The 14,923-nt window shown below is 38.6% G+C and overlaps 2 protein-coding genes across 2 annotated transcripts in view; one reads left to right on the top strand and one right to left on the bottom strand.

Moving 5' to 3' along the window:
- The window catches only part of LOC104622211 (kinesin-like protein KIF20A), a 25,515-nt gene extending 17,909 nt beyond the window's left edge, over positions 1-7,606 (top strand). The window contains exons 12-18 of the mRNA XM_010288929.1: positions 99-269; positions 929-1,068; positions 2,301-2,466; positions 4,079-4,196; positions 4,280-4,347; positions 6,011-6,130; positions 7,331-7,606. Of these exons, the coding sequence (XP_010287231.1) occupies positions 99-269; positions 929-1,068; positions 2,301-2,466; positions 4,079-4,196; positions 4,280-4,347; positions 6,011-6,130; positions 7,331-7,606 (1,059 nt within the window). The remainder of the gene's footprint in view (positions 1-98; positions 270-928; positions 1,069-2,300; positions 2,467-4,078; positions 4,197-4,279; positions 4,348-6,010; positions 6,131-7,330) is intronic.
- A 3,483-nt stretch (positions 7,607-11,089) lies between these two features.
- LOC104622212 (tyrosine-protein kinase Lyn-like) overlaps positions 11,090-14,923 on the bottom strand; it is a gene marked incomplete at its 5' end in the record, with an annotated part of 7,425 nt that continues 3,591 nt past the window's right edge. The window contains one exon of the mRNA XM_010288930.1: positions 11,090-11,292. Coding sequence (XP_010287232.1) covers positions 11,090-11,292 — 203 coding nt within the window. The remainder of the gene's footprint in view (positions 11,293-14,923) is intronic.

Raw genomic sequence — 14,923 nt, 5'->3', positions numbered from 1 at the left:
AACCAAAAATCCCCCCCTGCCACTTCTTCCTAGTATTCTGATTATTTGCTATATTGACAGCATTGATAAATCAATGCATTCAACTCTGGATTTTCCAGGTAATCCAGACAATCCTACCCAAAACTTTTGGTTATTTTCCACCCAAGCTAGCTGGAGGTGATGGCAAACCTATCATGCACTTTGATGCTAACACATCTGTAGATGACTTTCCTGACAGTACTGAAACTTCTGCAGAAGAGGAAGTGGACATCACCATTCTGAGTCATGAGGTAGATACGCATCTACTCAAAGTTGTACCAAAGAAAGCTATTGCTATTAGTTCTAATATTAGAATCTTTTACCATAAGAGATGTGCCGGAACCTTTATCAAATGAGAACTGCAAGCTTCTGCTCAGTGTCAGGCAGACCATGGCTTAAAGTGGTCTAGTTCTGAGGGAACAAGTGTAGTTGTGGAAGGCTGCCTGCAGCTTTCTAGTTAGGTCAAGTGCTAAATTTGGAATTCAACTGCTTGACAAGAAGAGTAAGGAAGCAATGTGTGTGTTTAAAACAACATTATCTAGTCATTTGAGCTCTTCTGGGAGCAGCAGGAACAAGTCATGGTGCAGCATTTTAAAAACAAAGCTATACAATCTAATAGCAATAAGCTGTAAAAAGCAAGTAGGATTTATGCTAAATGGTTGTACAAATTAATATTTAAATGCCAGAACAGTAGTATACTTTTTGATAGCAGAAACCATCAAGATGGAGAAAGGTTGTCTTTGCAGTAGAAATTAATGTTTGAAAATATTTAACCTTTGGTGCAGCCCTCCTGAAGATACAGGCTTGTAGAAATGCCCTCTGTGGATGGCTGTCTGTGAATACTTGATTTGACATGCATATCAATATGTGTTTCTAGCTTGTTTTCTGAACTGAAGTATGTTGAATTTAGGATCTCTTGAAAACTACGGAGACCCTGAAGGAGAAGCTAGTTGCAGAAAGGCAAAGTAAACTCCTTCTGGAGGTGAAGATCCGTAGAGAAATGGCAGAAGCAATGTTCCGACAACTGTTGGAAACAGAGGAAGCCTGGAGGCAAGTCATATTGCAGTCCTCTTCGAGACTGAAAGATTCCACATATATGAATGGATACATTTTTATATATATATACACACACATGTGTATACATGTATATACATGCATACTCATATTATTTAGAGAAGTTAGGGCTGGACAGTTTCAAAGCTTCTGATGAAAAGGGAAGAAGGAACATGTACAGATCAGCCTCTTCCCATGTACAATGAAAAAATAATGCTTCTTTCTGTTGAACTTTTGTCTGTTTAATTTGTAATTACTGGAGATTGTCATGACTTGTTGTTAGTATTTAGCAGCTGTGGAAGATTATTACAGGTACCCCACTAAGGGTTGTGGTTGTTCCAAAACTTACACTTGATCATGTTAACATGCATGCGTGTGCTTAAGGTAGCTTGAATTGTATCTCTCTGAGCTCTCCTGGATGACTTAGGAGCCATTGTTAGCTTACTATCTTATAAATTACTGTGGCTGCCTGCACTGATGTTACTAATTTGGGGCTTTTTTTAAAGTGTGTCCACATTGCTCAAGCTGAATTCACTTCCTCTTAACTCTTCTCTTCTTGACATCAGTTTCCTGCTGTTTGAATTGTTAACAGATACTAACCCCAAGTTGCCAGCTGAACATGCTATGGTTTAACACCTGCACTGACTTTAAAAATGTTTGAGTGCCTTTGGCCAAACACATGAAAGGGCAGTGATGCTTTTTCTCTGTTGAGGTGATGTTCCATGTCACTGCTGGGACACTTTTTAAAATTGTAACAGGAGTAATGTGTAATGTATTGAAATAGTAAGGCAAAATGAATTTGGTATTTATCTTTAATGGAAAAAAACCCAACAAAACAAAAAAACCACCACCACCACCAAAACCCAATGTGAAAGACACCCCCACCCCCCCCCGAAATATGCTTCAAATATCAGGTCTAATTGGATATAGTCATATCTATTGTTATATGTTGCTGGATTTTTTATAAAGCTTTTGTCTGACCAATTTTAAGTATGTGTTATTTTGTAGCACTTCTCTTGGTATATGCCAAGTAGAAGTTATGCCTTGGTGCACATCTATAGGATCATTGAGAATAAAAAGGAGAAAAGGGAGAAAAGTACTTCTTGGTCTCTGAACTTCACTATTTATGATTAGATGAATAACTTTGATATTGCCAGTTGAACACATGTAGTCAAATTGTAATAGCTGGAATGCTAATATGTTAAATAAAACTAATATGTTCTCCTCAGCAACCGCTTGGAAGATATGAAAGACAGTTATGAAGAAAAACTGGAAAGCAAATTTGAAATGTATAAAGAAGCCATTAAGAAACATGCATATATGTGTGCAATGGAACAAATTGAAGACCATTATGTTCTCATAGAAGAATTTCTAGCTGAACAAGAGAAAGTTGAGGTATGACTTGACTGCTGCTAAAGAATGTGTGCTAGCCTCTTAAGGAAAAGCAAAATTTACATTTAATGGAATCATTTGGGAATGTAACACTGAACAGTCAAAATAACTAGCAGTTCCGCCTAGCTGTTCTGGTGTCCAATGCCTAACCATAAGGAAAGAAATGTCTTCTGTCTAACACTACCTGTACTGTATACCTAAACTTCCTGATCTTTCAGGGCACAGTTAAATTAAATCCAAGCCATCTTTATCTTTGTGGTGCAGTGATTGGAACACCTAGAGGGATGGTGTATACAGCAGTCTGGCTTTGTGGAGATCCTTGGGATTGTAGAATGTAGAGTAAAAAGCTAGTCTGAAAGGGTAGTGGGGAATTTAGTACAGGGTAGGTATTTTAATTATAATTGATCTCTGCTCTGAAAGTCTAGAGGGAGTCTTGTGGGATAGGAAACTGTGATGGGAAATAAAATTTTATACAGGAGAGAACTTAATCTCCTGAATGTACTTATACCTGGAACTGCTCAGAGTTGGCATCAGTAAGTTGCTATTCCTTTAGCAGCTGAGCCACGTTAGCCATGTGCAGCTCTGTCAGTCTTCTAGCCTCTACATAGATGGCTAAGTGTATCCAGGCAACAGATGAGACCTGCATGTGTCAGTCTTTTCAGGAGGTCTATAGTGGAAGAATGGAACAACTGTGGTGTACACCAGAGGTGCTTTCTCACCTTCTGTTAAGATGTCTCACTCCATGGGTAGGCAGGTTCCTTTCAAGGCATGAGGGAAGTGGGTTGCTGTTGTAGACTGTGATATATAAACACTTCTGCTTTTACAGCTCTCCATTCAGATGCTGACAAGCAACATTGTATTGTGTAATGGCCTTCATTTTTCCAGCTCCTTCACACTTGTCTTTTTTTCCCCTACTTAAACTCTGTTTTTATGTTCACTTAAGCCCTAGCTATATACCATGATGGGTGGAGGAAAAGAGTTTTAATAGTGCTCTCTGTATTTATATCTGCCTCTTACAGTGGCCACAAGGCTGCATAAGGGAAGATTCAAAGAGCAAGATGGTCTTGGTAGCAAGTCAGTTAAACTGATGAAATCCCAAAGATGTAAAATTCTTACTTGACAAAGGAAAGCACAATATGAAATCTGAGCGGGCAACTTCAAACAACCAGAATTAGATGAATAACTTTTCTTGATGGTGATGCTTTTTTGATTTTTTTCACTCTGAAATACCACCCTAGCAGTCTGACAGGTACTGAAAAAGAGGTGGAGATTAAAACTTAGTTCTATGAAATGTGTTCTTCAGTATTTAGCAAGCTAACTGGCAATAGGGGTTAACACAGATGCACTAAAGTTTCCTTTCTGCCATATGGTTACTTTTAATACAGTTTGGAAGTCTTCAGACTGGAAGAGTTGATTCCTGTGTAAAGTAACTTCCTCCTAGAATGTCTTGTGATCTGAGTGTTGTTCTTTACTGTGATTTCTCAACCATAACCATCACAACTTCCACCTGTGAAATGGTTTTAAAACTGCATACACGTCTAGTATAATTGAAGGACGTGCATCAGGTTACACAGAAATTTAGACAAATTCTACCATGTGCCCTTCTTTTTTTCAGGATAGAGAATGTAAAATACTGCAATTGCAAAGGCAACTTGATGAACAGTCAGTGAGGCTGTTGGCTCTGGGAAGTCCGAATTCATATATACCAACTACTGAAAATAACATGGAACTAGGTAGGAATCTAATCGGGATATTCAAAGTTCTATTTGCTTGTTTTATACACAAAACCAAAAGTAAACTTTTCTTTTGCCTATAGATCTTACGAACAAGACTATGAAGAGAGCCAATGAAGAATTGCAGAAACGATGCAAAGAAAAAGAAGAGGTAGCTCTTGCTTAGTACTTAACAAATCTGAGGATAACTGTCCTAAGCTCTGGCATGGTTCAATGCTTAAAGATCTGCACTGTAGCCAAAAGCATGAAGAGTTCTCCAAATGGGCATCAAGTTTGCAAAAAAGCCCTTGCCCAGCTGTGGATGACTTTTGCCAGAGATTGGTTGTGTTCTGGCTTTACTCTAGTTTGTAAAGGCATCTACTAGTGTAACAAGTCACATGGTGAACATGATGTGAGTTGGAAGTAGGGAAGTATATAGCCTTGCATTGGAATTTGTTGTAAACATTGCTGCCCGGGCCTCAGTGCTTTCCTTCCTGAAACACTGCCTGCTCATGCACAGGGGAACAGTTACAGAATTTGGTAACAGTTGAGATCTGGGCCCAAAATAGTGCCTTAAACCCATCCTTTCTGTAAGTACTGAACTCCACTATCCCCTTAACCTTAAGTAAGGGATAATGTCTGTTTGAAGAACAGAGACAACATCCCTGTGAACTGAATAGCATGTAGAGGTGGAAATTACGATCATCTTCAGGCTGTGTTGTGGAAAACTAATATTAATTATTTTTAGGTATGCATTTTTTAGTCTATGCCTTGAATGAACTTGTTAGTTTCCCATGTTTAAAGAGGATGGGGAGGAGGGAAGAGACAAGCCTTGCTCCTTTCACTAATAGCAAATAGGAGTAGGGGGTGGAGAAATAGTTCCAGCTGGTTCTAATAAACCATGTAAATGGAAAGTGAACTTAAATCCCTTTCTATTGAGAAAGTGTACTTCAAAAGTAACTTTTTTCTGTACCAATTTTAATGTCTTGTGTTACGGCCCTGTCATTTGTTTTCCCCTCCTGTTCTTGAAAGCTTTACATGGTTTTCAATTTCCTATGTCAATTTCAAGTTTTGATGAAAATTTGGCTTTTATGCTTGATATGGGGATACAGTATTAATTGTTTAGTGTGGCTAGAAAGTGTTAGAATGATGGGATTGCTGCCTGGCAATAACTCAAAAAATGAGAGCTGTTTAAAGCATTTGGTTCCATCAGTGTCCTTCTGCTGCTTTGCCTCTCATATCTGTGCATGTGTCATGAGGAATTCACTACTTTTTTTTCCCCTTCCCATTCAGCCATTAAACATGGGCAAATAGTTTTTTTTTTTTAAGCAATCTAGATATTTTCCCTTCAACCTTGCAGAAGTAAATTACTGATACAACATTAGTTTTGCTGGTTCAGAGTTTCTTTTCTCTCTCAGGACTTAATTCATCAATATTCCCATCAGAAAGGTGAGGTCTTCTGTTGTAACTGTGCTTCAATTCATTATATGAATAGTGTTAATGAGATGAGAGTGTTCTTTTAACTACTCTTACTGGAAAGGAGCAGACTGTTCCAGAAATAGCTTAGTCTGTGCTGCTGTTCTTTGATTGACAGGTCTGTGTAAATCTAGTAGCTTCAGCACAATAGCCCTTGAATACTTCAGCTGTATTCTAGCACTAGAAATGATAGGAGGTTGAGAGAAGAAGACTTCATCTTCATTGCTGTGATCTTGCACTTCGCACTGTTCAATATTAATCAGAAATGGTTACAGTGTCTGTATGAATTCCAGTCATAGAATTAATGTAATATAAAACATGCTGTCTTGAACTTCAGTATGTATGGGTTTTATTTTCAGCTTATAAAATCTCTGAAGTTTAAAATACAGAAATTAAATGAAACCCTGCTAGAAGCTAATGAAGGCTACAGAAAAACATCAGAAGAGAACAGTCAACTGAAGCATACAATCATGCTCAAGGTTTGTGAACAATTTAAAAGCAACTATAATATGGCTTGTATCTATAGTTGTACTGGGTGTTTCTGCATCTTTGTACATGTAAAAACACTGTTCAGTCTTACTTATTTCTGTTGATGTTAGTACTTTTTCCATCCCTAACTTCCTGAATTAGCTCAGAGCCCTTATGTTTCACTTCGTATCTCATAAGACAAGACTCATTTTTCCAACTTAAACGATAGACTTGGTCAATAGGGTAACTCTGCGCTGACAAATCTTGCTATCCAAAGATGCCACAAATGATTGTCAAGCAAAGAAAATACTACTCAGAACTCTAGTCATGAGGTGTTTTGAGGGCAAGCAAGGTGTCAGTGCACAAATGCTAGTGCAACAAGACCTAAGGATCTATGGCTTTAAAGGTATACTGGCCTTGTGCAGAGGTGGCCAAGCTCAATAAGAGAGAAGGGCATGTAAACTACTTAATACTGAAATAGAAGGAGTCTTTCCCTCAAAAGCAGGTTCTTCATAAAGTTCACAGCATCTGACCTCACATAACTAGATTTCTAAATAAAAAAAATTAAAATGTTGAACTCTTGGCACTTTCCATGTATGTCTCATTTGTAATCTGCAAATAAAGCAAGACAGGTATAAGACTGCTTAGTGATGTTTTTCTTTGAACATTAAATTACCTTCTGCATGCTTTTTAGTCAAAGTCTGAGACTGAAAATTACTCATCTTGAGCTTTGTTTCTTCATTGGTTCTAAGACATAGGTGACTTTTTGTTAACCACAAGGATTAAAGAGCATCTTTAAGACTCTATTCTGCCCACTCAAAGCATTTATTCAGTCCTGGTTAGCAGACTTATGACTATAATAAGAGTTTTGATTTGACCAGTCTTGTTTTCAGTAATTGCAGGTTAAGACAGAAAAGCCTTCTTTTAGGTTTAGGTTCCTAGAACAACAGCAATTCTTAGCATAGTGTGGCTAAGCATTCTAGCATCAGCTGCTTAAGTCAGACTTGGTCTCTAACTAGATCTGATGGCCCTGTAGTTTGCTGTTCTCTAAATTATATGGAAGTAATCCAGAAGAGATGGGTACTGAATAGCTATTTATTTGGCATAGTAACAACAAGAGTGTTTACTGGTATAGTAAAATATTCTAAAACAGAAAATTAACTACATGACCTTGGAGTGTTCACATGCCTAACACAGCCTTATCTTCCCAGGATCAAGAAATGAATAGTCTTCAGAACTGGGCTAAACGTGTTCTTGAGCTTGAAGAAACAGTGTCTTCCCTGCAAAAAGAACTTCATGAACGGAAAAAGCATTTCTCTATAGAGGAGCCAAAACAAGAAAAACCCAGGAGAGGTTTCTTGGCTAACCTGAAATCCACAGTAGCAGCCACTGCTACTACACCTCTTGGTAAAGGCTGGGGGAAGTGTGAAGATGCTTCAGCCTCTTCAAGAAAACAAGTACTGTTGGCTCATAAAGCAAAAGAATAGTATTTGATTAATCAAAGGGTGCAATTACTGGGCGTCTTTATCAATCTTAAAGTGTTGGTAGATTTTTCTCACTCTTTGATGTCATTTTCACTGTCATGTTAACTGACAGAAAAATGTTTAATACAAAACTTCTTAAATTGAATCAGGGTTGAATTTAGAGCTATGTAAGTTTAGGTCTAAACTTCTGCTTTTACTATTGATACAGGGATGTGATTTGAGAAATATGTATGATTTTAATTCTTGAGTAACTGCTATCATGGTCTTCTATACTGACAGATGTGTGATTCATGCAAAGTGGGGTGTTCCTCATCTGCTGCCCATTACCTTTTAAAATTAAGTATTTAGTTGACTCTTAGAAATCAGATGGCTTGTAAGCTTCATCTCAAGTAGTTAAAATAACCTGGTTCTTCAGTTAATATTCTGGCTTTTACCTGGAGACTGCCATTTTGGGATGAAACTGAGCAAATTGCTAAAAGTGGCAACAAAATCAGGTCTCTCATCTGGCCCCTTGCTTTTTTTCAGCTAACTTGGCTTTGTAAAGGAACTTGTTTTAATATAATTTGAATTTACACTAAGAATATGCATTAAACTTTGAAAAATTGATTTCTAATAAAATTTTCAATTGCTAAATTAAGCTCTGACTTCATTTTACAAAGGTGAGAAAATCAGTGAAATCAAGATAAAGATCATAAACTTTCAAAGGCCAAATGACCATAGTGATTGACATATGATGATCTTGGTTTGAAAGAATCATAGCCCTGATTATATTATTTACCTTTATCTAGGAACTCACAGAAGGAAGACTGGAGTGTGATAAAACTTGGAATAGCTTTCTTAGATCCATTTCAGTCAGTGAGGGTGAGAGTTTTTTTTAACTACTGTGAAAGTACCATGCCTGTAAGTGCTGGATAATTGCTTCAGAACAAGGCAGAATCTGTAAGTAAATTGATCAGTCCCTGTCATGCTGTTTCCTGTAGTGAAAGGGGACCCAGTTCAGAGCAAGAACCTTGCCCTGCCAGTGGAGACACTAGGTGGTGCAGCCTTCCTGCATGACACTGAGAACAGCCCTTCTCTGGTGTGACTGTTCTTGCCAGGTCTTTCGAGCTTTGGGTTGGGCTGTGCAAATGCAGTGATAAGTAATTGCTCTGACACCTCTTTAGCCAGGCTAGAGATGTAGCACTTGAGCCAGAGCTGTTCTCATGTTTTGAACTGCTTCTGTTAAATATAGGTTATCTGGCTCCAGTAGTTCTGAAGGCCTATAATCCCTCCAGGGTAGGATTTCTAAAATACTATTCTACTCCCACACAAACTATTCTGGCTATTAAATATTTTGGTGTAGTGTTACAACACACTGAGTTTTGAACAAGAAAGCTGTTATGCACAAGTTGCTTTAAGAACAGCAATATTCAAACAGAAGTTACAAAAAAAAAAATCAGAACAGAGGAATCCTGGAAACTTTCTGTAACACCATTTCAAATGGATCTAGTGCTACACCTTGACAGTCTGTCACTTGTCTGAGTGTGTATGTTAGCAAGTTCATGGAACACTAACTATGACCTCTTATTCCCTGAGCAAGTGCTGTTTCTGTGTTCTGTCCTACTTCCCAGAGCTCTTTGGATGGCTACAGGAAATCATTTGAAAGACAAGGTTACATTATCTTAAGCTTTTTTTCTTCCCCCTTGCAAAGTAAAATGAAGCCTGTAGTGAAGTACTGATCAATTCTTAACTAAACTAATGTTTTTCAAAGAGCTGCAATGGACTGTGGTGCTATTACATTAAAGACTTTTGAGAAGCTGCTGTAAAGTCAGCTGAGGACTGACGACTTCTCTTTCTGCCCTCCAGCCCAAAAAGAAACCCTAACAAGGATGTAGAAATGGCTGGTTTGGTCCCTTTCATCTTCTGAAAGCTGAATGGGTGTAAGGAAAGCAGAATCCATTAATCTTATTAGTGGTGATGAACAGATGTTCCCCTGTTCCACATGAAGCTACCACTCTGGATAGAACATCAGCTATTTGTTCTGTCTCAAATTACTACCATACAACTTGCTTCAGATTAAGTGTTTATTAAAATTAAAAATCACCATACAATAGAAACTATTTACATATTTAACTGATAGCCTGCTTAAACTGCACAGTTTGACTGAAGGAAGCCAATGGAAAAGAAAAGCAATGAATATTCATGCTACTGAACTTCAACTGCAGGCACACTGAGGCTTTGCCAAAAGGGTTTTAAGCTTCTGCAAAGTACCATCTGCCTAAATAATTGGGCTGAGGGGTAGCAAAGATCTACTGGGTTTCAGTTTTAAGAACCAGTGTCACTCTGGGGAAAAAGAAAAGTGATCTACACTGTAGTTACATTGCAATTGCACTAGCTCAGCTATTTTGGTAAGTAATTTGATTGATAGAACCATTCAATGTGTAGAGCTTAGCAAACTGCATTCACTTTTATGAATTAAATACTGAGCAATAAACCTATAGCGTCACTGCAAGGTAACTGATATCTTACTGCATATTTCCACAAATTGTTTTTGATAGTGCTAGAGACAGTTTTAGCTTTAAAACAAATTTGAGGTTAGTTGATTCAAGCAGCAAAACCATAAGGAATATTCTTGAATAATCAGAGGATTAAAAATTAAGATTAAAATATTTTCACTGGTAACAGTCTCAGCAACTGCAATGAAAGTATTAACCTCCTTCAAAATCCTGTGCTTTCCCATGGACTTCAGATGACTTTGGCCTCATGGGAAACCGAAGATTGAACACAGAGCTAGGTGTGCTGCTGCTTCTGCTGTCATATGTGTTCCTATTGCACTTCTGCATCTGTGATGGCTGTGCAATGCTTTGAAAATTACTTTAAATTTAGTATGAGTAATACAGCAGTAAAACAGAATCATCTTCAGTGTAAAGAATTACATACATAACCCTTCCTTAAAGGAAACCATGACACCATTTAGAAATAGCAGTACTCCAGATACTAATGTGAAATAACAAGGATATAAAAATAATTTTCACAATATGCTGTATTTCAAAACAGATGAGTTAAGAACATCACCATATCTTAAATCTAAGTTCTCCTTCATGACTTATTCTTTTGAAAACAGCTGTTTATGCATCTTCTTGCCCCTTTTACAAAGGTATCCTTTTCATGAATTGCATGATTTAGATTCTAAGAAGCTGTCGAACTGCACCAGTGCATGATCGCTTTCCTTCCTTCTCCCTACCCACCTCAAAAAGCCTGCTTGCTTTGGAATGTTTCTGCAGATGCAAAACACAGAGCATTTAAGGAGAACTTCAAGCTTTAGAGAACTTCAATTGTCTTAGTGAAACAAAAACATTATTATTTCTCTGCAGAATTACTCTTTCCTACAGCATTTCAGCTTCCACACTCAGTTAAGACATCCAAACTCATGAAGTAATTAGAGCAGTCTGTCCAAATAACAGTCTGTGCCAATGATCCGTGTCAATAGAAAAAGTGTTCTTTGTTCTATGGCTGTTGTTGATACTGCCCTTCTGTTGCTGTGTAGAAGTCATCAAGCACGCTCTGTAGATAATCAAATGTCGGCCTCTCTTCTGCTTTGTCTTTCCAGCATGTTTTCATGATATCGTAAAGCTCAGCTGGACAGGTTTCCATGCGTGGCATTCGGTACCCGCGCTGAAGAGCAACCATCACATCTGAATTGCTCATACCTTCGACAAAAAAAGAAAGTTTTAATGAAATTATCACAATTCCTAATGAAATGATATTTTCTTTTTTATTTACATCACTCTAAAGATCTTCACCCAATAACACAAGACTATTGCTACTTATTAATGGTAGCTACTAACGTGATTTCAATAAACAAAGTCAAGGTGTGCATCAGTACTAAGGGACTTGCTCTGAAAATGCTGGGGGAAAGACTTCTCTTTCCCCAGGTGAGCGTAGCGACTCCTTTAGTGCCAAGTCTAACAAGGCTGTAGGAGAGAGCATAATTCTTGTCTCCAGAACCAGCTCCATTCTGTTCCTCTGACCAGTCCAGCCACTGTTTGTTCCACTTTCAGCAGTGGTGAGACTCACAGCAAAAGCCCACTCTGACATCAGCCTTTGTCTCTAGCTGCAGAGCTTCTAACCTGCTTGCTGTAGACCCCATCCATGCTGAGATGGAGAGCAGCCTACCTGTTAGACCATGCTGGCAGTCACCCTGCCCAATGTAGTAACACACTTTCAGATTTTCTTCCACGTCAGCTTTTGCGTAATTGCTGCTGATTGATTGCAAGATACTGGACACAGTTACTCATGATATCATTACTTGTAACTGGCAACTTCCCCTCCCTCTTCCTTGTCCTATTCCTGTTGTGCAAAACCACCCAGCCAGCTGTCCTGAGCTTTACTTTGTTTCCCTGTTACAGTTTTTCTTCAGAGGATAAGAACTGCAACTACCAGCAGTGCATCCTGAGCCTCACATGCCAACTAACATCATGTGAGAGGGTCCTGCCTTGGACTCCATCCTCCTCCTCTCTTTTTTTAACCCATCCCCTCACTGCCCTTTTTAAAATCCTCGAGAGATTGGTTCACAGAATGATTTTGACACCTACTCTCAGAAGGTCAGCTATGCCAGGGATAACAAAAAGGCTCACCACTTCCTACCCAAAAATCCGCCTTTTGGCTTGTCCCTTCTTCTGCAAATCTTATGCAACCCAGTGGAGTAATTGTGCCAGGATTACCTTCTCCAGGACACAGACTCTAAGCTTTCTGTACTCCAGTGAATGCTGTTTTCTTCCGATGACTGGGCATGCCAGAAGCACCTGTGCTTCAGCCTAGAGATTTGCTACCACCAGTGAAGACTTTCTCTTTTGAGAAGAGTATTCCAGACCCCACAGCCGCTGTCCACTCCTCAGGCTAAATGCTCCACATGGCATAGTTCTGCCTCAGACTACAGTTGCTCATGGTTTTCTCAGGCAAGTTGGCCTCTGGTCAGGTGCATGTGTGACATTCACTGCTCCTGCATACACCAGTTCCCCAGAGGTGCAGGGAGAGCAGCTACACTCTCCTGAGAGGAGGCAGGATGGGTCCAGCTCCAAGCAAGGTCAGCAGCAGAGATGCGGATGTGGTGCTCCCCCGGTACTTGGTGACTGTTGCAGCTCTGTTGCTGCAGACTGTGCAGATCTTTGTACATGTTATCTGACTACTAAAGTTATGATTTAAGCCACTTGGCAGGCAAGAACACATTTAAATTACAACCAAATGACAACTTTATCCGCTGTAACTACTTTGATCATTCAGGATGACTAGAGTTCATATAGTTGACTTCAGTTCAAGCCTTTTGGCTTTAACCTATTCTAGAAATGCCATCAGCCATGTAATCTGAGTCTGGATCAGAGTGCTTACTTTGGGCACATCTTCTGTATTTTCAGTTCCTCTTTGGAAGGAGGAGTGAAGTTTTCCTGAGCTAATACTGCATACGCGTGTAGAAAAAAAGTATTTTGAAGGTAGCAGTGGAATGGCATGTTGTCATAGAATAAGGAATTGCTGTTATATAAAGACAAAATAAATATAGGAAGGCAATAAAGCATTTTATAGAGAACAGGGATCTGACTGCTTGAGCTTAAAGAAATGGATTGTATATAATGTATGCAGTAAAATAGTTATTCATACTATGCCAAGTCTTAGTTGTGTGCTGCTACGTAAGGACTGCTGCTGCTGGGCTTTTGTGCAGAACAGGGCTCATCCTGTGCGTTTAAGTATTTTATAGGATTGTGTTTGGACCTGCTCTCTGCAAGACTGATTGCTACATTCTGAACATCAAGGACAAAGCCTGTGTTTCAGCTAACCTGCAGGAAATCTATCTGTTAAACAACCACTTAAGTTCACAAGACAAAAATGGAAAGACTTCTATCAGTATTCTATAGTAAAACGTCATGAACATACTTGCATATGTTTGGGGGTTTATTTAAAATAAAAAGGCTCACCTGTCTATACCACAGTCCAAGTAGTATTCTCAAAATAGCTACTTGTTTAACTCTTCCTTTTTTTTGAAATTATTTTTATTTTTTGTGTGGCTAGAGAATTACCTGTCTCATCAAAACTACATCCTGATCAGTAAAAGATATATATCGCACATGCATATTTGTTACACTTATATCTTCTTAAATGCTAGCATACGACATTAGCTCTAAAGGTTTGATACATGTCTGTTAATTTATGCTGTTGTACCTGTTCAGCTTCACAGATAAAGACATATTTCCTCACATTAGAGCCCAGGGAAATGATGTGAGCACAGTGGTACGGAGGAAGAAACTCATGGTACAGAAAGTGGCATATCTTGTGAAGAGCAGCAGACATAATTGGAACGCAAGTATGGATGTTGCCAGTATTTGACATACTATATAATCACCTGAAAATTAGTTTTAACAACCAGTTCAATGTATTTGCCCAGAGAATCAGATATTTGTTTCATATTTCAGAGGTAGTTCCTGAAACTATAATCCCCCTAATTGCTTTGAGTTTCTCAGGAAGAGAAACAGCTGTTGGAATTTAAAAACAAAGATCACAAAAGCTCCAGGTTTCTCGTCTGGAAATGCTTCCTACCAAGTTGCTTGCCTAGATTTTCTTCACAGTTATTAACTACTTGCCAGTTTAAACTCAAACTGTTTCATATGCAGCTTTATGCTGAATACTCTCTAGTTGCTGGAGCTGGTTAATAATTGAAAATAGTATTTTGACGCATTCCTATTAGAACTGAAAAATCAATTTACTGTTTCTTTTCAGTGGCTGCTGGTTAAAACGTATCACCAGCTTACTCTTGCCATGCTGGGGTAATTTGCCTAAACCTGTCGCATCTCTTCATGTAAAGTAAATTGGTCACCCATTTATTTTGCTGTCCTTCTGATTCTTCAGTATCAACTTTCAGTCTAATAGGCTATTTCAATTTATGCTTCTATTTAAAATAGACATACATCCCTCTTCCACTTTAATGCAAGCAATGCCTGCAAACTATTAAAATCTTCCAGTCAAGAGGCTTCCACTTCTAATTGCTGGTTGACAAATGAACCCACAGTGTATGGCCTATTCACGGTGCTCATACAAATGCTCCCATATTAAAAAAAAAATATTGCCCAGACTTCTCCTAGAAGAGATATTTTCCCACAGCAGTACCGTGTCTGCTGTACAGATTGATTTTGTTCTTAAAATGAAAAGATTATATGTTTTACAGAGGTAAAGAGAGAGAGCAGACTTAGCTGCAGAATTAAGTATTGGATTGGTTTTGTATTTTTGTAGTGCTACTTTCCAGGTGAGCTCGTAGGCTTGCTCAGGGGAGGACAATTTTCAAGGCATCCAGAA

Source organism: Phaethon lepturus, unplaced genomic scaffold (genome assembly GCF_000687285.1).
Source record: "Phaethon lepturus isolate BGI_N335 unplaced genomic scaffold, ASM68728v1 scaffold3746, whole genome shotgun sequence".
In the NCBI taxonomy this organism is placed as follows: Eukaryota; Metazoa; Chordata; class Aves; order Phaethontiformes; family Phaethontidae; genus Phaethon; species Phaethon lepturus.
Note: the sequence above shows the minus strand (reverse complement) of the source record. Positions and strands in the feature narration are given on the sequence as shown.